We start from the raw sequence: 22,801 nt of genomic DNA on the forward strand, positions 1-22,801 counted from the left end.
CCTTGCTCTAGGTGAAAATCAATGTTTGGTGAAGTCGCTGAGACTCTCTGTATTCGGGGCAAAAGGATTTTACATTCAAAGCTCAACTTCAGGCAGCTATTTTTAGGTAAATTATTCTGGCTGACAAGCTGTGAAGATAAAAGATGCTGCAGGCCTCACCTCAGCTGCTGTAAACTCGGTGTGCCTCAGTCAGTCTGCATTCCTCTGTTACTGCAGAGATCGGATGGATCTCAGCGAGGAGCTCTTTCCCTGAGCTGGGAACCTAATTAAGATGGTTCTCTGCTTTTTAGCTTGTTCTGAATTATCTCACTGATGAGCTTTCAGAAATCCCAGAACCCTCGAAGATCGTTCTCCATCCAGCCTCTTTCAAGAACCACAACTCCCAGACAGGAGTTTGTTGCTGCAGGTTGCATTTGAACTCTTCCCTGCTTATTGAGAGCTGCTAACAGACATTTTGGTCCACCCATCAGCTAATTTAGGGCAAACTCTCCCCCTGTCCAAGATAGGAGCAGAGCCTGCAGCAGCAGCTGTTCCTACCCTGCTCTCAGGCACCAAAGGTTCTTGCACTTCAAGACAGCCACATTTCAACCGATTTGGGTTGGCAACTCTCTCAAAAAAACAACCAACCAACCAACCAACCAAAAACCACCCAGCAAACCAAATCCCTTTCCCCTACTTAGTCACTCTCTCAGGGTAGGATTTATCATCAGACTGGCCCAAACAAGGGGGGGGGGGTTGTTTGTTGTTGTTTTTAAATCAACAAGCAGTTAACAGTGCAGCCTATTTGACCAAATAATGGTTTTTAGAAATAGTTTTACCTTCTCGAGGACATCCTTGTGAGGGCCCATCTGTGGCAAAGCCCTTGGGAGGTTCCCGTGGGTGCTGGGTGTTCACTCAGCTCCAAGCTTTTTGTTTTTCTTCTTAATCTTTCTCTGATCAGCAACTCCAGAGGAACAGTAACATAGAGATCTCCTAAGTGAACTCCAAGTGTCACCCCTCTTCCAGGTGAAAAGGCCAAGAGGCAATCACATTCCCAGGCCCGAGGATCAGGGGCAGCATTCACCGCTCACAGGGAAGAAAACAAATCCACACGCACAACTGACATCCAAAATGGCTCAACATAATTTATTTTTTATGTTAAAATGTACAGAGTTCTTTTGAAAGTACTTGCTAGAAAGGGGAAAAAAAAGTGATATTACATACAAGGAGAGGAAGGGAGACCATCCAGCCAGGAGCGTATGACATGGAGAATTACAAAGGCATCGAGGTACCCCCTTCCCCTTAGCTTACAAGTCACCATGAACAAAGTACAAAGAGGTTACAAAACAGGAAAAGCAAATATAAACAGACAGGAATAGACTCAGCTTCATTTGTACATGCGGCTTTTAGAGGCATCTGGAGCTCCTATTCACACACTCTAGAGATCTCTTTAAAGAGAATTTTATCTTTCTTAAAATAGTTTTTAATATTCTACAACAAAGATAAAAAATTTTAAAGATGGAATGAAATGAAAAAGCTCTTATTTTTAAAAGGCATCAAAGTCACTAACTGTGAGATTTTTTTTTTTAATTTCTTTTAGAAGATTACCCAAGTTATCTTGCTAAAAATACATTTTTTTTTTTAAACAGAAGTGAAAAAATGGTAGGTACCAATATTACTGCGTTGGATAATTTCTTTTTATATATAGAAAAGAACTTTTTTTTCTACAATAGTTCTACAGTCACAAAGGCTTGTGGAAAAGGGAGCTGCCCAATTGATAAAAAAACCCATACAAAACCAAACCAAACATAACAGCAAACAAACTAAATTCACGGCCCTCATTTCAACAGCTTCTCCTCCTGTCTCAGACCCACCCCCACCCCCAGGAAGCAGCGACACAGCTGAAGATCTAGGAAGAGAGGGCAGCACAGTGCGCTTTCTACACGGGTTATTTGGAACTGGAATAGTATATACAGAGAAATGGGGTCCTACACAGCCTTGTACATGCTCAAAATTAAACAGAAATAAAAAGTGGAAGTCCTTTGAATTCTGCTTTTCATGGTTAGCAGTTACTGGAGGAAAGTCCATTTTAGTGCATCTGAAAAAACCCCAACTTTCTTTTAGACTCTTTTGGTTTAAAAACAAAAGAAATTAGTCTTATTAATGTGTCTGTATCTCTACTTCATATACAATAAAAAAAGAACTTTACATTAAAGGGTGTCCCTTTTTGTACTGGGTGACATGCCAGCAGTGTAGCCAAAAAGAATGTAAATTGGATTATGCAGTAACAAACAGCAAAATCCTGCCGCCTACGTCCTGCTCCAGTGTTGGGACGGTTTCACTGCTGTAGAACAGGCCGATTCCCTTCTTTGCCCACACTAGGTCAAACGGGTGGCTATTCCTATGAAATGGGTATCAAACACAGTGGGAGAATCAGGGAACACATCACCGACTCCCCCAGAGAGCGGCACATTCAGCAACTTCCCACCCCGGACCAGAAATGGAAGAGTGACGAGGACCCCGCAGGGCTCCCGCCCCAGTCACCAAACACTTCGCCTTCCAGCATTTCCCAAGCCAGGAGATAACTGGAAACAGCTGCTCCTGAGCTCAGCCTGACTCTGAGGCTCAGAACCAAGACCCTCAGCATTTCCAAGTACATTCTAAAGCAGTTTGGGATCCCAGAGCTGTGGCTGACTCGCGAGTCCCCACAAGAGCCTGTAACCATTTCCTTGTCCCAGCAGACCATCCCCCCCCGTCCCCCCCACTGCAGGGGGGATACAGACAAGTTCTCTCTCGAGGTGCTTCCAGCAGTCCCGTGACAAACGTTGTGTGCATTCATGCACATGTGTGTCCACGTGCATGTCTGGGTGGTGAATGGGATCACTCTAAAGTTACATTATATTTTCAGCATGAAACATACAATTTCAATTAACTCATCTACAAAAACACCAATGTGAATAGTTCATTGTTCACACCTACCTCCAAATTTTACTGAGGGTGAGGGAGTCAGGGAAAATTAAAGATTAAACATTTTTCCTGACTTGCTTCTAGAAATAAAGATCTTCATTTATCCTCTGTGTCCCCTTCCAAGTCTCCCAATAAGTGCCTCCTGCTAAAAGTAGGAAATGCTAAGTGGGGTTTAGAGGGAAGGGTTGTTATTCTTTGAGATGTCAAACATTTTACATGGCTGCAGCACTAGAAACTGCATACGGAGGGGCACAGGGGAGGGAGAAGGACATACATTTTTTTAAAAAATTTAGGAACGTGATTTCACTGTTACACATAGTCTGTCCACTTTGTCAGCAAAGTAAGGCTCTTTTTAAATTATGAAAAGATTTTGTGCATGTTTTCCTCTCTAAAAAACATCTGTAAATGATTTTAGCTGTAAAATGTTTGAGGATTGTGAAGAAAACAAAAACAAACAAATAAACAAACAAAAAAATCAAAAAAATAAAGACCAGGCTTCCTAAAAAATAAAATAAACCAAAGAAAATCCCTCTAAATCTACAGCAATATTTTAACTGGAAAAAGGTCCATTTTCTCTGGTTCGTCAGTATAAAAGGTTCCTTTATTTATATATATTTCAGTTTTTAGGATGCAAGTTCGTCTTGCTCATCTTCTCATGTATGGTCCATTTAGGGACTGCTTGGGCACCCCAGCAGCGTTCATGTAGCTGTGATGGGAGGGGCCAGTGTACATCATGTTCCCGTGAGGGTTTGGCTGCATAGGCTGCTGGGTATAGGCCTGGCTCCCCATCATTCCCATCTGCATCTGCATAGGATACTGTGCTGTCTGGTTCATGTAGGCAGGGTTGCTATGGTAACTGCTGTTCATCATCGGCTGTGTCATCCTGTAGCTGTTCATGGCGTTCAGGGTGTTCATGTTCATGGAGTTCACGTTGTAGGGGGCGGTGGGCATCAGGTTGACCCCCATGTTCATGCCGCGCTGCACGGCCAGGGCGCGCGGCCCCGCCTGCATGGCCACGGCGGGGGGGCTGCGGCCGTACAGCTGCTGCTGGTGCGCGGGGGCCGAGGGCAGCGGCGCCGACTTGGAGCGGATGGAGATGTGCCCCTTGACGGGCATCTGGCCCTGCAGGCGCTGCGCGTGCGGCAGCCCGATGTTGGTGGCCGACATGTTGCACTGCAGCAGCGGCGACGTGAGGTTCATGGTGGTGGACGCCAGGTTCGGGGGGGGGGTCATGGTGGCTTGTGCTTGTGGGGTGCCTGCCAGGGGGTGGGAGGGGGCCAGCTGGGCCAGCCCCGTGTTGGACAGAGAGACGCTGGTTGCATAGGAGGTCACAGCAGGAGAATGGCTATAAGGCATGGCGTGGGGGTCCATTATGGTGTTCGTCAGCTGCTGCAGCTTGGCCAAGCTGAACGTGGCTGATGGTTGCGAGTAGCTCCCAGCACCGAAATCCCCGGGGATCCTCTCGTAGATACTTATGTTGCCAGTGCTGCCCGATTCGGGTATCTCCATGATCATGGGTGCTGGGGTGAAGCTGTTGTTCATGCTACACTGAGACAAGGGAGGTTGCTGCTGGGGCGGAGGTGGGGGCTGTGGCTGCTGGGACTGAGGCTGCTGCTGTTGTGGCTGTGTCGTTGGTTGCTGGTTACTTGGGGGCCTTTCTACTACACAGCTCTGAGGTGACTTGATATTACAGTTTGCTGCAGGCTGGACAGTGTTTTGCTGCATCATGCTGCAACTGCTGCCAATGTTTGCCATTTGCTGAGTGACAACACAACTGTTCTGAGTGAGGCTGCTGGAAGAAGACAGTCCTCCATAGGAACAGCTGCTCTGGGAAGAGTTATTTCCACAAATGCTGCCTCCCATCGTGGAGTCGTAGCTGCTGGGGTTTTCATAATTCTCTGTAGTGCTCTCAATGCTGCCAAGGTCACTGAAGCCACTATCCACCACCTGCTGGGAGTGGTCCGATACTGAAGGCACATCCATCATGGGGCTGGTCTCCATGTTCTGCATAGAGGGTGCGGACAGGGATCCTTGTTCAGGACTTATCTGGGTGTAGCTGCTCTCCAGAGCAGGCACGTTGGGGCTGCTGACAGAACGCACAGACTGGCTGGGGTGGGACTGAACGGAGGATATTGGACTGTTGTGTTCTGAGGCCTGGCAGTCTTCAACCATTGATATCTGAGGATCCTCCTCAGTCTGGGTGTAACTTTGCAAAGTCTGACAAGCTGCAAGAGTTTCTTCACAGTCCTGGTAAGCTACATCATGCTCATTGCTTTCCTCCTGTGTCAAGGACTGGACTGCTTGAACAGTTTCAAGATCGAGTTCACTATGAGGAATCTCTTCCTCTTCCTTTAATTCAATTAACCCTTCTTTATTACTCTGTTCTTCTTCGTGATCATCCTCAGACCCAGGGACGTGCTCTGAGCCCACTGATGTCTCATTGGAAGCCTGCTCTTCCTCAGAATCTGCCTCTGCTTCGTCTTTTTCTTTTGCATCTTCTCTACTGCTTGGTATGCTTGTTTCTAAAAAACATTCTTGCCCTTGAGGTTCTTCCTTGACCCCTTCTCTGACAGGCTGTTCCTCCAATTCTTTTTTCTTCACTGACTCCAGATGACCATCATCTTCGTCATCAGCATCATGATCTTCATTTTCATTTGTCACTACTGCAACTTCCTCTTCTTCCTCGTGGTCGTGCTCAGGTTCATCTAGCTCTTGCTGCTCTTCTTCTGATTGCCTCTGCTCTTCTAAAACCCGTGGCTTCTCCTCTACTTCCTCTTCTATCTCAGGCTCTTTTACTTCTGGCACTGGACTGCTGTTGCTGTCCACAGGAGAAACTGCTCTCACTTCACTGCTGGCTGTATCTTCCTCTTCTCCCTCTCCTACCTCTTCTGCTTCCATATTCCCATCTTCCTCTTTCCTTTCCTCAAGGAGAGGCAGGTCTTCCTTCTGCTCCCCACATTCTTCTTTATCTGAAATTTTGGGCTTACGGCCTGGTTTTGAATTAGCTACTGCTTCATCAGCTCCTTCATCAGCTCCTTCAGCTGATGGTGGCACCTCTTCCTGGGTCAGTTTAAAACCTGGTTTTCGACCAGGTCTTTTCTTCCAGTGGACTGGTTTTCGGCTTTTCCCTTTTGGCCATCCCTTCTTCTTTTTCATGGGCGTGGAAGTATCTGGCTCAAGTGAAGAATCCTTTGCTTCGCATTTCCTCAGCATGGATAATGGTTTCAGAGGTGGGTTACCTGAAAACACAAATTGAAAGACACTGCTTAAACATTTTTGTTTGACCTGAGCATTCATGGGGGCCTTCCCAAGCACGCCCAACACGTTTATCAACTTCAACATTAGCCTGGAAATTTACTGTGAAGAGCAACAAGGAGAATCAAGGTCTGCTTATTAGCATGTTGCACACCATATTTTGAAAGAACACCAGTGCTTTCAAGATTTTGAATGTTCAAATCTCTGATCACAATAGAATTAAAAAAACAATGGCATGACTCTGCACATATTCCCACTAAGCAAACTTAATGCTCTATCAGCACATGTTTGAACTAAATTGATATAATTATATGCTGTTGTAAGGATCTAAGGGTAACTGATGCTAAATAGATAGTAAATATTGCTATGATCATATTGATGCTTTTAGTATTTAAGTACTTTTAAAGAAAAATCCTCCTCTGGTAACCACAGCCTCATTGAAAGCCATAAATTAATGAGTTTGTTCTGGTAACAATTTTTTATTGTGGGATAATGGCACCATACTTGTTTCTCGTACAGTTTTTTTATTTGGCTGACTGTTTTGCACTGTGCAGCCCATCAAGAAAACAGCCATAATGAAGATTGCTAATGGAGCATCTGAATGACAGATGCTGCTTCTGAATCGTCACTGGACTCTACGAAACCAGTCACAAGCAAATAATTTTGTTTTGTGAACTGAAGGTTCAGAGAACTTCAAGGAGATGTGAGAAGCTGAGAGCCTGAACATGCAATGTGATGAAGAAGTGGATCTCAGAAGAGACAATTTAATATTTCCCTTTGTTATGGAAAACTGAGGGCTCGGCAGTTCACGTTCGTTTTATTTCTGTAAGCGACCCTGCTGCATAGGTTCTTCCACAGTCACAGATACAAATTCCATTAGGCAAGCTGAATCAAAAGGATAGCCTGTGATCAGCTCAGAGCTGATAAGATACTTAAATGCATGCACCACATTTTCATAAAACTTGGGAATGCTTGAGGCTGGTTTGAATGCCTACCCTACGTTTTGGTAGAAGTTACAAGACAAGGTAAGCAACTTGTTCTGTTATCATCTCACACAACCCATATCAAACTTTCCCCAGCATACCACCAAACATACCATTATTGTCATCAGACTCCTCCTCATCTTTGGACTTCCTCTTGGAAGAGGGTCTGTGCCTGAGCGTGTCTGGTGGGGCTAAGTGCCGAAAGTATCCACTGGACAAAAGTTCACTCTCCTCCTCTTCGTCCTCCTCCTCCTCTTCCTCCTCCTCGATCTCAAAGGTAGGCTCTAATCGGGGCATCGGTCGCTCGGAGTCTGAGTCCTCAAATGGCTCATCCAGCACCTCCGTGGTCTCTGAGATGGTTTCGGTGACAACGCTGCTGTTGTGGTGCTTGCGCTTGCGGACCCGCCTCTTCCGGTGCAGGACTGGCTTCTGGAAGGGGGACGTGGGAAAAGAGAAGGCATTTCATCAAGTGAAGTGGAAATAAAACACTGATAAATACAAAAAAAAGGAACAGCAGAGTTCAACAGTCCAAGCTGAAGCTCACAGCCATTCACAACAGCTCGAGTTGAGAGACACTACAACACAGAGGTGAATAGTTTAGAACGAGCTGCAAAGATGATATAGAAGAGAACTTCTTAGTGCAGCATCCCACATAGAGAGGATTTGCTTAGTCATGCTGATAGAATTCACACCTCCTTCTCCACAGTAAATAATTTCAAAGACTTTATGCTGTGATTTCAGTTGTTTAGAGAGCATTTCTGGTTTGTAAGCTTCTTTCATAAGTAGGACTGTATCTGTTTCTATTTTGCATAACTGAGTAAAACTTTAATAACTAAGGCAGCAAAATAATCCAAAGCACGAGATAGAATTAAAAAACCCCAAACTCCTACCCAAACTCCTACCCCTGATTCAACAAAAAACACCACTAAAAAAAGTCAATAGAACTTTAGAGAGAGTTCTGGAACACTGAGCATGTGCCACCTGCCCACTTAACAGAGACCTCGTGAACTGCACCATCCTTCAGAAAGCCCCAACATCCTGACCAAACCGACTGCATGATAAGGTCAGAAACAAGAAATAAGGCACACACCTTCCGTTTCAACGTTGGCTTGGTGAGGACAGGCGGAGAGCTTGATCGAGGGCTCACAGGCTCGTCATCCTCCTCTTCACTGCTCTCACTGAAACACCTCAGCAGCGCCCTGTCACTCTCGCTGTAGCGCCGGGGTAATCTGTCGCAGTCCTCTGGGAATCTGCACTTCAGCGGCTCCGTGTTCTTCTTCAGCTGCCCCCTCCACCTCTCCACCCCTTCGCTGTGCCGCCGACGGGGAACCGCAGGCTTCTCCCCTTTGCCGTACTGTCCCTGGGAAACCGGGCATTTCTCCTCATCTTCAGCATAGCGGCCTCTCAAGGCTGGGGACTTCTCCTCACACTCCCCACATCTCCCTTGCAAGGCCGACTTCTCCTCACAGTCGCTGCAGCGGCCTCGTGAGGCTGCTGACTTCTCCTCACACTCGCTGCAGCGCCCGCTGGGCACCGCTGCCTTGTCCTCCACGGGCACTGCTGCCTCCTTCTCACAAAAGGGCTCTCGCAGCTTTTTGCTCTTGCGGTTCCATCGCCCCCTCCGGGAGGGCTGACTGTTGGCAGGAAGACTATCCAGGGGGAAAATGTGCTTGTCTGGCCGTGCAGAATTGGCTGGAGCAACGATGTCTGGCTTTTTTTCGCTCTCTGTAGGTGAGTAAGGCTCTTGCTCTTTCTTCTCCCATGACACAGATTTTACCATCTGATTTAAACAAAAACAAACAGATTTCACACTTCCTATTTCAGCATGCATGTCTATCCTGAATTTGATTCCACAAGAGTTTTCAAGCAAAAAGTCAGAAAAAAGTTTAAAAAGAGCGACTTTTAAGAATCCAAGTTTAAAAAGAAGAGTTGACCTTTATGAGATTCAAGTAGTGCCACCTGCTACTCCCTTCCTCACTGGTGATAATGTACCTCAATTAGCCTCCCAATCAACTGACTGCAGTCAGCAGCAGCCACTCAGTGGCACACTGGAACACTAACCACCACCTTGCTACGTTCCAACATAGTATTTGTGCCATTTTCAAGAAAAAACTGAGACAAACTTGAAGCTACTTTCTTTCCCACTGAAATGCACAATTAGCTTAATGTAAATACAGTAACAGCAGATAATTTGCCTCTTAGTATTCTAGTCAGTCTCATCACCTGGTGCGAGAGTGCAACACCTTCAAGGACTGTTCTCCAGACTATGCCTCCACGTTTTCTCTATTTTTATTTTCTAATCTGAAACCATAAAGATACATAAACTAATCATGATTGCATTGCTTTTTATGATTATGACAAACGCTTTGTATTTGAAATCCTGTTAGAACTGTCTGCAAAAGCATCGAGTGCAAACCACGTGCCACACACAAGTAACAGATTCGCTCTTACGCTGGGCTCCGGATCCTTTTCTTTCTGCTGTTGCTGCTCTTCATTTTCACCATCCTCTGTTTCCTCTTCCTCATCCTCAGAGACAACCGAGTTGGAGACGATGACAGGCGTCCAGCGCAGACATTCTGCATCCACGTCGATGGGTCGGACGTTGGTTCTGAGCTTGGCCATGTGCTCCTGGATCAGCTTCTCACGGCGAACAATCACAAATCTGAACAGCAAGAACACTCTGATCAGTGACAGGTGTACAGCTGTACAATATCCAGCACCATCAGACTACTAGAGAAACCTCTTACAACGGAGGAAATGCTAAATTCTTTCCATTTCTTGTTAATGGTGGAGCCTTTATCCTTCCATGGGTAACATCAGGCTGCAGAGTATCACTTTTATGACACTTAAATGGACAAGGGGTATGCCATTTGGGGAACTGGCAATTTAAGGTGGAAGATACTAAAGAGTAATAAAAGAACTGCTTAAAAAAGTTTTAGTCCCACTATCGTAAGTGAATTTTATTCTGGGGGCTGGGAGCAAAGTTAAAGTATACTGTGAAATCAGCAAATGAAACTATTCTCAAGTAACTTCAAGTTTTCCAAATGAGTTTCAAGTTTAACACACAACAGAATACAACCCCACTCAAACTGCTATGCTCTGAAACAAGAATAATTCCCAGTATTTCACCTGACTTGTCAGCTGTGCCAGCAGACTATTCTATACCCACACACCTTATTTGTCCCAGTGATCTATCCCACTCTTCAAGCATTCCATGTTATTCCACACAGTTTATGGCATTTCTGAGACGCAGACAAAAGGAGGGAAACAGCTCAGAAACAACTGTCTGCTCAGAAACTGAAAGTAAGGAGCAGACCTCCCTCCAGAGAAGGGAGGTTGCTGTCCTTTGCTCTGTTTTGTGATTATATTAGACTGGCCAGCTTGCCTTCTCTCACAGCTCAATTACTCCGAAGTTCCACATCTGCAGTGCTACACAGCTGGACACCTGACCCAGTTTTGGCACTTCTTGCAGTGTAAATGAACATCATGATCTCTAAATCTTAAATGAAATCAACCTTTCTAGATGTGACTTGTCTCCCAACACCACTACACTTCACTGCAACACATCTGAAGGCATCTGGAACTCCAGCAGGACTCCTGTACTCACTGGTCACTACGGAAGTCAAGCATTCGCAGGTGATGCAGAGTGGAAGTGATATCTTGAGGGCAGATTCCAGTCAGCTTGCTCAGTTTCTTGATGCTTAATTGCTTGTCACGTTGATGATAAAGGCACTCCAATATTACACTTTTCCAATAAGCCATATATGAGAGGCGCCCCAGGTCTGACAGGGGCTTCTCTGGTGATCCTGCTTGACCCTCACGCTTTGAAAGCAAATAGCCTAAGGGATACATAAGGAAAATGTATCAGAACAATAGCTTCTGTTTCCACCCCGACTTCCACAAAGGCATTTCTCCAGAAAGCAGCTGAATGCTGCCTATGAGATACAGATGACAACTTTGAAGGATACTCCAAACTGTTTGGCCAATTTTTTGTTTGTTTGTTTAAACTCCTGTTACTCAATGATCAAGTGTGAGATTCCTGAACTCTGCTGCCATCAGACATTGGTTGTAGGCAATGCCACGAGATGGCAGCAGGTGCCTGCCCAGAAACTACACCAAGCCCGAAGCACAGCATTGCAACTGCAATTTTGGAAACAACAGAGGAAAAACCTATTTCAGTCATTCAGAACTAAAATGACAAATAATTTTCTTGAAAATTCTCTAATGCTAAACTTCAGGGCCATACTGGAGAGTACAAAGCTCTATAACTTAGGACTGTGATACACTGCACAGGGTCAGTAGAGACTGAGGGGTTATATTCTCTGCAGAGTGACAAATGGGGGCAGAGGGAACCAGATGACAAATGTGCCTTCTCACTGCTGCTCCAATATAACCCTCATTTGTGGGTTTCTCAGGATACACCCTTGAGTTCCTTTGCTTCATCAATCTTTTCAGGGCAATAACAACTTATCTACACGAAGATATTTACCAGCAGAGTTTTTCTCTGGACATTAACTCCAAAATTAGCATGTCCACAGGGAGAGCTGCATTAGATTGCCCTCAGCATGACAAGCAACATACAGGTACAGGGGCAAGTTTCCCCATGAACTTACTGAGATACAAACAGGAATCTGAGAATTGTTCAAATGTTCAGAGCCTAATAACCTAATTTACTGTTTAAGACACTCATTCACTTAATCAAGCAGCTGAAGATTTCCCCAGGCCGTGCAGTCTTATGGTTGGCTTTCTCTACATGCACAAGATAAGCTTCTGCTAAAACCACCATACCCACACGTGCCTATAGTTTCCCCACTAAGTTGCTTACACAGAAAATATGAAAATTAAGGGGAAAATGATCAATTTGTCTTTAGAACTGAAGTCTTCCAACAAGAGCAAACTGAAGTTCAAACGAGTTTGTGAGCTTAAGAATCCTTTGTCCTGAGATGTGTTTTAATTTGAGAAATACCCACCTTCCACTGTTAAGTCCTTCTTTAAAATATGGAAAGACAAAGACTAAAAAATGTAAAATTGCTTACTGAAGTCGATGAGGAACCTGCCATAGCCCTTACGCTGGTATTGTGGAAGAATCATTATACAGGAAACATTGTACTTCTGTTGGCAGTGTTTTTCCTGTTGGAAAAGAAAAGCAGAAGACTGGTGAGAAAGAGTAGACGTTGTTCTGTACAAGTTCCTAAGTAATTTTATGGCAAAAAGTGAGAGGGGAAGCCACAAAGTTTCTTAGGAACAACAATGTCCATTACAAGTTCCTTATCAAATAAATGCTACTCAACATTCTGAGGAAACCTGGTTTTACGAACTGGTGGTCTCTGAATGTAACATAAAAAAAATCTGGTTGCAACAGATGTCTACACCTGTATTACATAATTTATTATGTAAAATGCAAGAGCCCTAAAATTACAACAACTGAAAGACCCCAAAGCAGCATTTCTCAGCATAGTAAATACCTTGGAAAAGTAGCCAACAAGGTGACAGCCCTTGACATCGTTCTGCGTCAGCACGTAGAAAAGAAATGGCTCCACGTCGTAATAGAGAGTCTTGTGGTCCAAGAAGAGCTTGGCTAACAAGCACAAATTCTGGCAGTAGATGGTGCTGACATTGCCATCAACCTTAGAGACACGAGGGAAAGTTGTGTCATTCCATTTGCTGTCATGAGAGCTCACACTTCACCTGATGACCCCCACGTGTTTGAGAGGTCTTAACACAAGAGGAAGACTTCTCTGCCACAGGACTTAAAACTTCCACAGAACAAAGGCTGTGATCAAGTTACCGTTACACTCATTAGCTTAAAGACAATTTAAAATTAACTTTCCTAAAATGAAAGAAACACATTTTTACAAAGTGAGTTTTCTCCTGTGTTTTGTCGATGAATAATCTATGTACAAGGTCAGTTCCCACTGCCTGCTTGGTTGTAGTTCTTCACTCTTGGCAACTGAATGTTTCAAGAATTAAGATCTCTCGGGCTGTGAAAAACTTATCACACAAATTAGGTGCTGAAGATCCTATTTTATAGATAAAAGTGAGCAACTTAGTTTTCTAACTTACCTCAAAGACTGAAATATTGTTTTTTCTGTAAATTTCATTGGCTGGAGGATGAAACCAGCCACATTTTTTCATATGCTGCTGGAGAATAGTTCTGCTTTTCATATACTTTAGACAGAATTCGCAAAGGTACAACTTAGGTAGCCTGTAAGCAAAGACAAAGAAAGGTCAGAGACTGAAGGTACAGAGTTCTGTATAAAATTCCTCACTCCTGCAGATTGAGAACTTGATGTCAACAAACCCAGTATACACTGACCTTATGTAATGTGCTAATGATAGGCAAACCCACCTTACTATAGTTAAAGACATGGCACTTACTCATTCTGTAACAGATGCACATTTAAAAAGTGTCCTATGTCCTGCATAATTACATTTACACTATTAAGTTATGCCAGAAGAAACAGAGGCATCAATCAAATCCTCTAAAACAAGAGTAACCCCCTCCAGTTCTGCACAGGGGTGCTGGGATGGATGCTGAAGCAGAACCCAGGGTCTTACCTCGAGTACTCCTGGGGGTATGGGGAGGAATACCAGGTCTGGATTTCGTATTTGCCAAACTCAATGACAGAAGGGCAGCGGACCTGGGGGTCGGGAGGCCCAGTCACCCCCACTTTCTATGCAAGGGAAAAAAAACCACAAGTTTTCATGAATTTCCAAGTAAAAGACTTCTAAGCTGAAATAAATTAAAACATTCTTATCTACACAGTCCATCCTACTCCAACTCAGAGAGAACCAGGAAGATGCAGATGTTGTTTTCTGACACTAAAACCCAGTGCCAGTCACACTTCAAGGAACCATGTGATTCACAAAAAGAAGGAATTATAAGCATTGTCACACCACAAGACTCCACTACCTTCCCCACTGCTGCATGTCATAGTTTTAAATGCAGATTAGTACACAGTGACATTTAACACAATCTTTTTTTAGTCCTGCTGTAATTTCCTTTCTTGTTATTTCAATAGCCAGGAACAGAAACACAAACTGCTCCTGAGGTTAAAAGCTGGAATATGCAAGTATTTAACATAATGCATCAGTGTCTTCCCAGTTTTGGGACTGGATGTACTACTGTGAATGTAGCAGCTACCAAACCAATGTTCAGGGTGCAGCTACCTGCTTATCATCACAAGTGCAGAAGTATTAAAAAACCCCTCAAATTTATAAGAAGAAAAATCAGCAAAAAGAGTACTTTTAAATGACTTATACATGCTTTATTTCCTTTCTGCCTCTCTGATAGCAACTGGATCTATTCTGGCAATTAAAAATAAGGAAACTAAATGCTCTGCTTTCAAAGAAAACAAATGTTTCCTTAAGTCATGAAGATTTTATCCCAAAATGCCAAAATTTAACTTTACCTGCAGTGCTTGTTCCTGAATATCTCTGAACAACTCCATGTCTTTTTCATTTAAGACATCCTGGCTCCCAAAAAAACGGTCCTCATTTTCTTGTTTTCCATCCCAGCCATCCTGATTGTCTGTGAATAAGAGAGAAAATTGTCTTCACCTACATTTACAAAAGAGTACTTGCTTTTACTGCACCGACAAACAACACCTGGCTGTATTCAGACATCCTGCCAGGCTTTTTTGATGGGATTTTCTATTCAGATTCGGGACCACGAAGAAAGAACCAGGAAAGCAGAACTGCATTCAGAAGAAGGGAAGGTATGCTTTCCAGCAAGGAGATGCCAAACTGCACAAACAGGCTCCTCTACAGCTGAGAAAACTGAGAAACATTCACGAGCCTAGACCACAGATCAGAAACTCATGGTCTGTCAGACTGGTTTGAATTATCCATTTCCCATTTCTACATTGCTGCTCTTATTTTCATTAACCACTCCCCACATTACCTCTTTCAAATGTGACATTATTTAGCATATTTTCTAGGGCTTTTTACCTCACCGTAATCATTTAATCCCTCAACAGACCTTGCAATCACATATAAAGAGGTAAAGGCCTCTCAGATCCCTTCCTTTTTCCAACTGGTTCTACCTCCATGCACCAAAGATAACTGCATTTGAGTGTTGAATTTCAGCTCAAAGTCTCCAGTCTCTAGCAATTCTACTCACTTCAACATCCTAGCCTTTGAACATTTGCTTGGTGGACAGGATACTTACATGGGCAGGGTGAAAAATCTTTACCTGTGGGCCATTCTGAAGTGCTAGATTTCCTGGTACCCTTTTTCCTGATCCTATACTGCTGAGAATAGTCTACCACTTCCCCTCGAGCTTTTCGTCCGTCAGGGGAGGGAGTGAAGAATTTAGTAAGGCCATCTATGAGCCCTTTGGTTTTCTTGTTAAACTTCAAGGTGTTGCTGCCATCTCTGCAGAAGTCCAAGACATCTGTCTGCTCCAGGTACCCTTCTGGCGACGCCGACTGGCCGGACAGAGCCATCTTGCGCTTCCGACCCCGACCGGGACCGGCGCGGACTTTGCTGAAAGGGCCTTTCGACCTACGGGATGAGAAGGGGAAAGATGTGGTGGGGAGATCAGGTGAGGTGGACTGCCACCCCCTCTAACTTACCTGTCAGCCACACAGACACTAAACGTGAACTGAAGAGTTTAACAATGTTAAAACTCTACTGAGATGGAAGTATTCAAGAGCCACGTGGTGTGGCCTGGGGATATAGTCAGTGGTGAACACGGTGTTGGGTTAAAGTTGGACTCTATGATCTTAGGGGTCTTTTCCAATCTAAAGGATTCTACGAGATAACTGAGTATTCAACGCTTCTTGCCCTAGAAGTTACTTCTAGTCTTTCACAGCCCTTTTCAGAAAATCTGTATTAAAGAATAAAGAACAGCTCTTAACTGTAAAAGAGATCTTCCCACAAGGTAAACCAGACGCTCCAGAAAAACCCACTGTCCTACAGAATCTCACACTTTACTCTTCCTTGTAGGGACTTACGTTGTATTTTGATTCTTTAACCTGTTTTTGGGCCGCCCTATGGGGTTAGCATAGCGTCTCTTTATCTGGGCTGCCTTCTTCTGCAAAAGCTTTCTTCCTTTCTTCCGTGGCCGACATATTTGACATATCCACATACCTGTAAGACACAAGGCCCCATCACTGAATGCAACAGACATCTATACAGGACAAAAAGCAGAACTACAGTCCACAGGCCTTCTGAGAGTAAGAGTAGGAAAGGTACTAAGTAAGTGGAAGCACTGTCTACCCACTGATCTCTTCCAACATCACCTTAAAATCATCCTTTTCATAACACAGTGCTCACCTTTTGGCATCCTAGTGAGAGGAGGATCGCAGCATTCCATGTGAAAGCCACGGTCACAGGAGTCACAAAATAGCATGTTATCCTGGTGAAGACAGATGAAATTAATCTCTCCTTAGATGTGCATCAGCACCAAGCCCTCCTTTAATTTGTCCCATCTCAGGCACATAGTTTTTATCTACAGACATATCAAGGTATTTCACAGGTCTTGGAAGGACTACCAGACTAAAATAAAAGCTGCAAGCATTTGCCTCTAGAATGGTTTTATTGTGGAGTTTAACAGAACAGCCCCAGGACTGACATGCTCTCCCTCCAGCCCACAGCCTGCTGTACTCACGGCATTCTTGCCCTGGTCTCGACAGGAGCTGCACGTTTTGCACTCGATGCACTGCCATCGCAAGGCTTTCACTCGCACTGTCAGCTCAGGAGAGAACTTCAGACAGGACGGATGACCTATGGAAACAGAGAAATCACACCAGTAAAACCATTCCACTGCTGGTAACGGGCACAGATAGCTCACAGACAGTGCTTTATCAATTATGTATTCCCATGCAGAACTTTGGTTATCCAGAGACTCCTATTTTCAGGTGCTTCTATTCTTACCTAGTTATAACACAAAACAAATGCCCTAGATAGTAAGTGGCAGGTCCACACACAAAAGAACACAAAGGTAATTCTTCACAACTGAATTGAGAAACATGATAAACTGGTCTTCACTGCTGTATTTTTAAAGAAACTTCCAGGAGTCAAATGAACTATTTGAGACTGACTCAACTGTCTCCCCTCTGAAAGCACAAGATTCAGCTGAACTAACTGTGTTCTGTGCCACAGAAGCATTCTCCTCACACGTCTGGGTCAGCAGGAGTCACTACACAAGACTTCTGTCTTGAGCGGCAAAGTTCTCACTAGGTGAGTCCTCCCCGTGTGGTGGGACAGAAGCAGGCACTGGGCAAGCTCTTCTGTCCCCAGGGAAGGGATTAGTACCAGCAGCTCTGTAAAGGGTCACCTACCACTGTTGCCACAGTCAGCACAAGAGATGAGCTCTTCAGGCTTCTTCTCCCGATTTTGCTCTTTTGTACCAAGGCAGAAGCTGCAAATTGGAATTGGTTCAGCAACCGGCTGTGAGGAAAGGGGACAATAAAAGCACTGAGTAACTCGAGGGAACAAATCCTAACACACAAATGACACAGACATTTACAGATCATCTAGACTGTTGTGAGGTACAGCACATCTCACAGATTGGTTCTCACTCTCAATACAGCACTAACTGTAATCTGGACAGAGGTCAGTACTCCAGAGTGTACAACTATTAACACCATCACTCATTTATGTTCATTTCAGTCAGATGTCAGTATGAAGTTTCACAGAGAATCTCAACTACGCTGTGATGGTCCTTCAGACAGAAGGTAAGAAGCAATACTTATTAATAAACTTTAATGAGACTGAACATTCAAGAGCATCAATTCCCCTGCATGTATGGCTAAATCTTAAGTTCTTACAGTTTACTGAGGCTTAACTCAAAGTTAAGAGCCAATGTAACATTAAAGTTGCACTATGGAATCACAGATTCATAGGATGGTTGGGTTGGGAAGGGACCTTAAAGATCATCCAGTTCCACACCCCTGCCAGGGACAGGGACACCTTCCACTAGACCAGGTTGCTTACATCCCAAAAAGTGCCCCACACAAACATCAGCTCAACAGTGCAGCTGCATTATCACCATCAGTGAATGCTATTGGCATTTCTGTGCTGACTTTTTGATCTGAAAGACTACAATATTTTCTTCCCAGGAGGAAACCACACACTTTGACCCCGTTTCTTTTTTATCTGCCTCAAACCCATGAGGGTTATTTTGGGGGTGGGGGTGTTGTACAATCCTCTATAAGAAACAGTGTTTGTGCACACCCCGTTCATCCCCATAGTCCTTCCCATTTGGACGTGCACACGTAAACACTGTCTAGGTTTGGAAGAACCAGATTAAAGACTATCCTTCACAGCTTCAATGGGTCCTGTGTTTATCACCTCTGACAAGCTGCAAGCAAACATTTTACCACATTTAAAAAAAAAAATCACCTCCAGTCTGGGGGAATTCAAAATGCTTTTAAAAGCATTCAAAATGTTTTAGAGTAATTAATTAAATTGGAATAATTTTGAATGTGGAGATCAGGCTACTCCTCCAAAGCTTCTGTGTGAGACTGTTATGCTAAGTATGGAGAGATTTCAGTGCTGCCGTGTTTGTTCAGCAAAGAACATCCTGGCAAGTGAAAAACGCAAGCACACAATGAAAGATTGGTGAAAACAAGACTGGAAGCAGCCAGCTCAGTTTTATACTGCAAATTTTTGGCAGACATTCAACTCCTTCTGCTGTTTTGCTCGCGAGCACATCTATCTGTGTGATGTCACCAGATTCAGCGAGGGAGGCAGCCAGAACAAATTGGGCTGACAGTGTCTTACAGCCTGCCAGCCTCCCAGCACATGTTGTTACTATACAAAGGGATCTAGAAACCAAATGTGCTCCACAGTCACCGACTGTGCCCCCTCCTAAAGGCCACTATGGGCAAGTGCCTATGGAAAAAGTGCGTGTGTGTGAAATGATTTTACAATCTCAGCTTTGGCCAATCCAGCTGCTTTGCAGTTCTATTAGCTCAGGAACAGTGAAGTAGGAAACTCCTCAGAACTCACAGCCCAGCCTGTAGCCCACAGTGTCCCCGTGGTCACTGAGAATGCACTTCACTCCCTGCAGACATTTTAACACCCCCAGGGGATCACTGGGTACCAGCACTGTCCTTGCCTCATCATCACACATGTGCTTCTGGCATTATTGTGCTTGGAACTGAGTGGGTGTACAACTTACACAGTGTAAAAGGAACAGACACACTCACACCAACATTTTTTTCCTTTGCTTTGCTCTGTAAGGCCCCTGGAATCGAGCCCTCCGGGGGCACTGAGAATTCATGCCAGGTAATGCTTTTCTGGGTGTCTGTTCTTAAACAAGCACTACTCCTCACTTCAAATAGCCCATGCTGGTGCAAAGGTCTGCCTCAAAAGCTGAAGCAGATGAACCAGAAAAGCCAGAGGGGAACTACAACCTACACCACATGAAGAAAATTATTTAAAACATGAGGAAACATGTTTCAGCGAGGAGGGCAGCACAAAGACTGGATTCCATGCCTTTTGGATCAGTGGCTGGGGAAGAAAACTGCTTCAGTTCCATGCCTCAGTAAAATCAGAACCAATGAATTTCATATTGTCAAAATAATTTTACTAATCATATGGACTTTTTTGTTGTATATAGAGAAATAATTTGGGAAATACTATCCAGTAGTATCAACTTGTGGCAGCAAAGGTTAATAAGTAACCCTTCTTCTATCTAAGTTACCAAATCACAATTCTTAATGTTCTCTCCAGACAGTATGGCGAAGAAAAAATATGAAACAACAGAGTAAAAACAGAAATTCCTTAAAATATTGTTTGTGCTCAAGAAAAACAATGCTAAATATATTTTAATACACCCAAGAAAAACTAGTAACCATAACACATGGATACATGTTTGCCTGTGCAAATGGATATTGTCTCAAATTCACTTGTTGAGTCTCCCTTGAAAGAAAGAAGCTTATTTATATGGCAGAATGATGGCCTAAAACATGAGGCTACAAAAAACAAATGTAAGAAAAGAAAAATTGTATACAGAAGGGATGACAAGCACAAAATACACTCCTCTTCCTAAGAAAAACACTTAAAAAGAAAAACCAAAGGACACTCCAAATAAGTGCTGCTGTTTGAGGAAGGACTGCTACAATGGAGAGAAAATCTGAAATCCTGCTGCTACAAGAGTAAAGTCAAGTGTGAAGGCCAATAGCTTGCATATTAGTGAGGTATATACAGGCTGGATTTTATGCAGTGGTTATTGACACCTGGAAACCAACACAAAAAAGCAACGTGGACACTCTGGGGCTGCCACTCAGTCTGAAGAAACTGCCCTACTATCAGACACGCACATGGGAAGAACTTCCCAGAACGTCAAGTGGAAATATTTAGACAGTCATTCGTTAAATAACCTTCCCAGAGCTAACAAGTCCTCTAATCAGAGGATTAAAACGATGCAAGATTTGTTCGTCACAATCAGGATCACATGCCAGGACTTCCTGCCTGCAAACCGGGGGGTGTGGAGGGAAGAGAGGCTCGCATTTCTTTCTTTGCAGAGGAACACTCAGCAGCAGAATTACTTTCTTTCCTTCCACGCACACCTTCAAGGAATTCACCATGAGTCCAGACAAGTTCAGAGATCCATCACTACAATCAAAACACTCACTACTAAATATCCAGATCTGAGGCTCAAAGACTGAGGAGAAACCTAATCCCCAGGAGAGGCTGTGCACTGTTCAAGAATCCTAAATGAAGTCAAACCCGTACACACACACATCTACAGGCTGTATCCAACACCAGCTTTTCTAGACTTTTAAGATCAGATGGAACAGTGTAACAGAAATGGGGAGATACATGTAGAACCAGTGATTTCTTTTATAATTCAGAACACCTTTAGTTTTGGCAAAATTTCCATTTTACACACTGATAAGTGGAGATAAATTGGTGACTCAACTTGCTAGTAAAGGTTTAAAAGCAAAGATTCTGAGAAATTAGGAGGTCCATTCCTATATTTTTAATAACACTTGTGCAGGTATTTAACTGTATACCAAGATCCATTCTATCCAATTTTCTGAAATACAGTGAACTCATAGAGGTATGGATAATTCACAGGTCTTCACAGAAACGTGCTTGGAAGATTCAGTATTTTCATGCCCCAGTTCACAGTTCATGCACAGGTCCACAGGCTGGTAACTGACCTTCCAAAGGACCTCAAAACAAGCAAATATATTCCAAACAGCACCCTGTTTGCAACGCAAGGGTCACTCTCCTCACACACCCTTCTTTCTCTTTGCTTTTCCATCTCACTGCAGGTCCAGATTTACAACAAGAGCAGTGACAATGGGAAGCCTGCCAGACCCTTGGACAATAGAACAAGCAGCATCATGCCAGAAGCAGTATTAGTAGCTGCTCCAAGGAGAGGTGCTCGCACAGTGAGAAAAAAATCAGTGAGGACAGAAAAATTAAGTCAGATTTGCACACCAAATAAGAGAGAACCTAAATAGGTGGAACAGAGCCTAATATGACTTATCACAACTCATTAGGACAAATGCAGTTTGAAACGCTTGAACAAGGCAGGTAGGAATAAAACCCAGCCACCCACCTACTCACAGAGGACAGAGGCTGAAGTCTCAGCAGTCCTTCACGTTGTGTTTGTTTACCAGATTGTGTTGACTGTGTATTTGTACTTATTTAAGAAAACTGAACCTATTTTTTTTACTCAAATGACAGTACTTCCTTTAATAATTATTCCTTTTTAACTGTTTTTCCTGCCACCACTATGACTTAAGATAAAATTGCTGGAAAAGTAGGTGAAAGGCAGGGACAGGATTATCTGTTCTCATTTTCTCTTCTGTTTCTTCCCTTCCTACATAACAAAGCTAACACAGGAATCAAGCTGTTGTTTATTTATCAACATTCTCCATCATCCACCCTCCTCCCTGTCTGACTAGATTCTGAAGTCCTGGAGTAAATACAGCTCCTTTATTAATCAAACTTCAGAGGTGTGTCATTCCATATCTGCCAACATTCCCCAGGACAGAAAGGACTGACACACTGGACATATTGGACCAGTCTCCTTTTTAACCAGCTATCCTCTACTCAGCTGTGCTGAAACTGTGTCAGAGAACACTGTTAAAAACACTTCCGCTGACACAGGTACTCATCACCACATCTGATGCCTTCCCACAGTGCCAAGCTTTGCCTCTGGGTTACCGTGACTGCAGGTACTGCCAGAGCCCTGTCGGTGCCATCCAGCCCCACTCCACACTGGGTGCACCAGCCCATGGCATCCATTCCCAGCTCCCCTGACAGGAGCATTTCAGACCCGCTTACATTTGCTCCGAGAGCTACTTCACCTGTTCACTAACCGAGTGAATAAAGTTCAAAGTAATTTCTTAGCACTTTGGTTTCCAGAGTTACACGGTGTACAGATGGAGGCCATCTGTTATCAACCACGGGTTTTTTTAGACAGAACTACAGACTTCTCTTCCACAGAACCAGCTGGAAGAGAGTGAATCCTAATCCTCCTCCAGCTGGGAGCCAAAGCTTGCAGAGCACCCTTGGAGAGCAAGGGTGAGCTGTCAGGATGTAATTACAATGCTCTGGTTGCAGATCATTTATGTGCTCCACCCCACACAAACCAATCCACAAACAACTCCTTACCAGTAATCGGACAGTTCTTTCCTCTAAGACAT

The 22,801-nt window shown here is 43.9% G+C and overlaps 1 protein-coding gene across 1 annotated transcript in view; it reads right to left on the minus strand.

The window, feature by feature from the left end:
* Positions 1-1,104: 1,104 nt before the first annotated feature.
* Positions 1,105-22,801, minus strand: part of KAT6A (lysine acetyltransferase 6A) — a 28,773-nt gene continuing 7,076 nt past the window's right edge. The window contains exons 4-18 of the mRNA XM_050326039.1: positions 17,471-17,579; positions 16,798-16,913; positions 16,464-16,545; positions 16,142-16,277; positions 15,379-15,689; positions 14,597-14,715; positions 13,743-13,858; positions 13,248-13,389; positions 12,650-12,811; positions 12,221-12,314; positions 10,792-11,023; positions 9,636-9,846; positions 8,275-8,964; positions 7,298-7,613; positions 1,105-6,185 (exon numbers count right to left, since the gene is read on the minus strand). Coding sequence (XP_050181996.1) covers positions 3,592-6,185; positions 7,298-7,613; positions 8,275-8,964; positions 9,636-9,846; positions 10,792-11,023; positions 12,221-12,314; positions 12,650-12,811; positions 13,248-13,389; positions 13,743-13,858; positions 14,597-14,715; positions 15,379-15,689; positions 16,142-16,277; positions 16,464-16,545; positions 16,798-16,913; positions 17,471-17,579 — 5,430 coding nt within the window. The 3' untranslated portion in view covers positions 1,105-3,591. The remainder of the gene's footprint in view (positions 6,186-7,297; positions 7,614-8,274; positions 8,965-9,635; positions 9,847-10,791; positions 11,024-12,220; positions 12,315-12,649; positions 12,812-13,247; positions 13,390-13,742; positions 13,859-14,596; positions 14,716-15,378; positions 15,690-16,141; positions 16,278-16,463; positions 16,546-16,797; positions 16,914-17,470; positions 17,580-22,801) is intronic.

The sequence above is a fragment of the Myiozetetes cayanensis genome, unplaced genomic scaffold, assembly GCF_022539395.1.
Source record: "Myiozetetes cayanensis isolate MyiCay16 unplaced genomic scaffold, myiCay2020 scf30, whole genome shotgun sequence".
Classification (NCBI taxonomy): domain Eukaryota; kingdom Metazoa; phylum Chordata; class Aves; order Passeriformes; family Tyrannidae; genus Myiozetetes; species Myiozetetes cayanensis.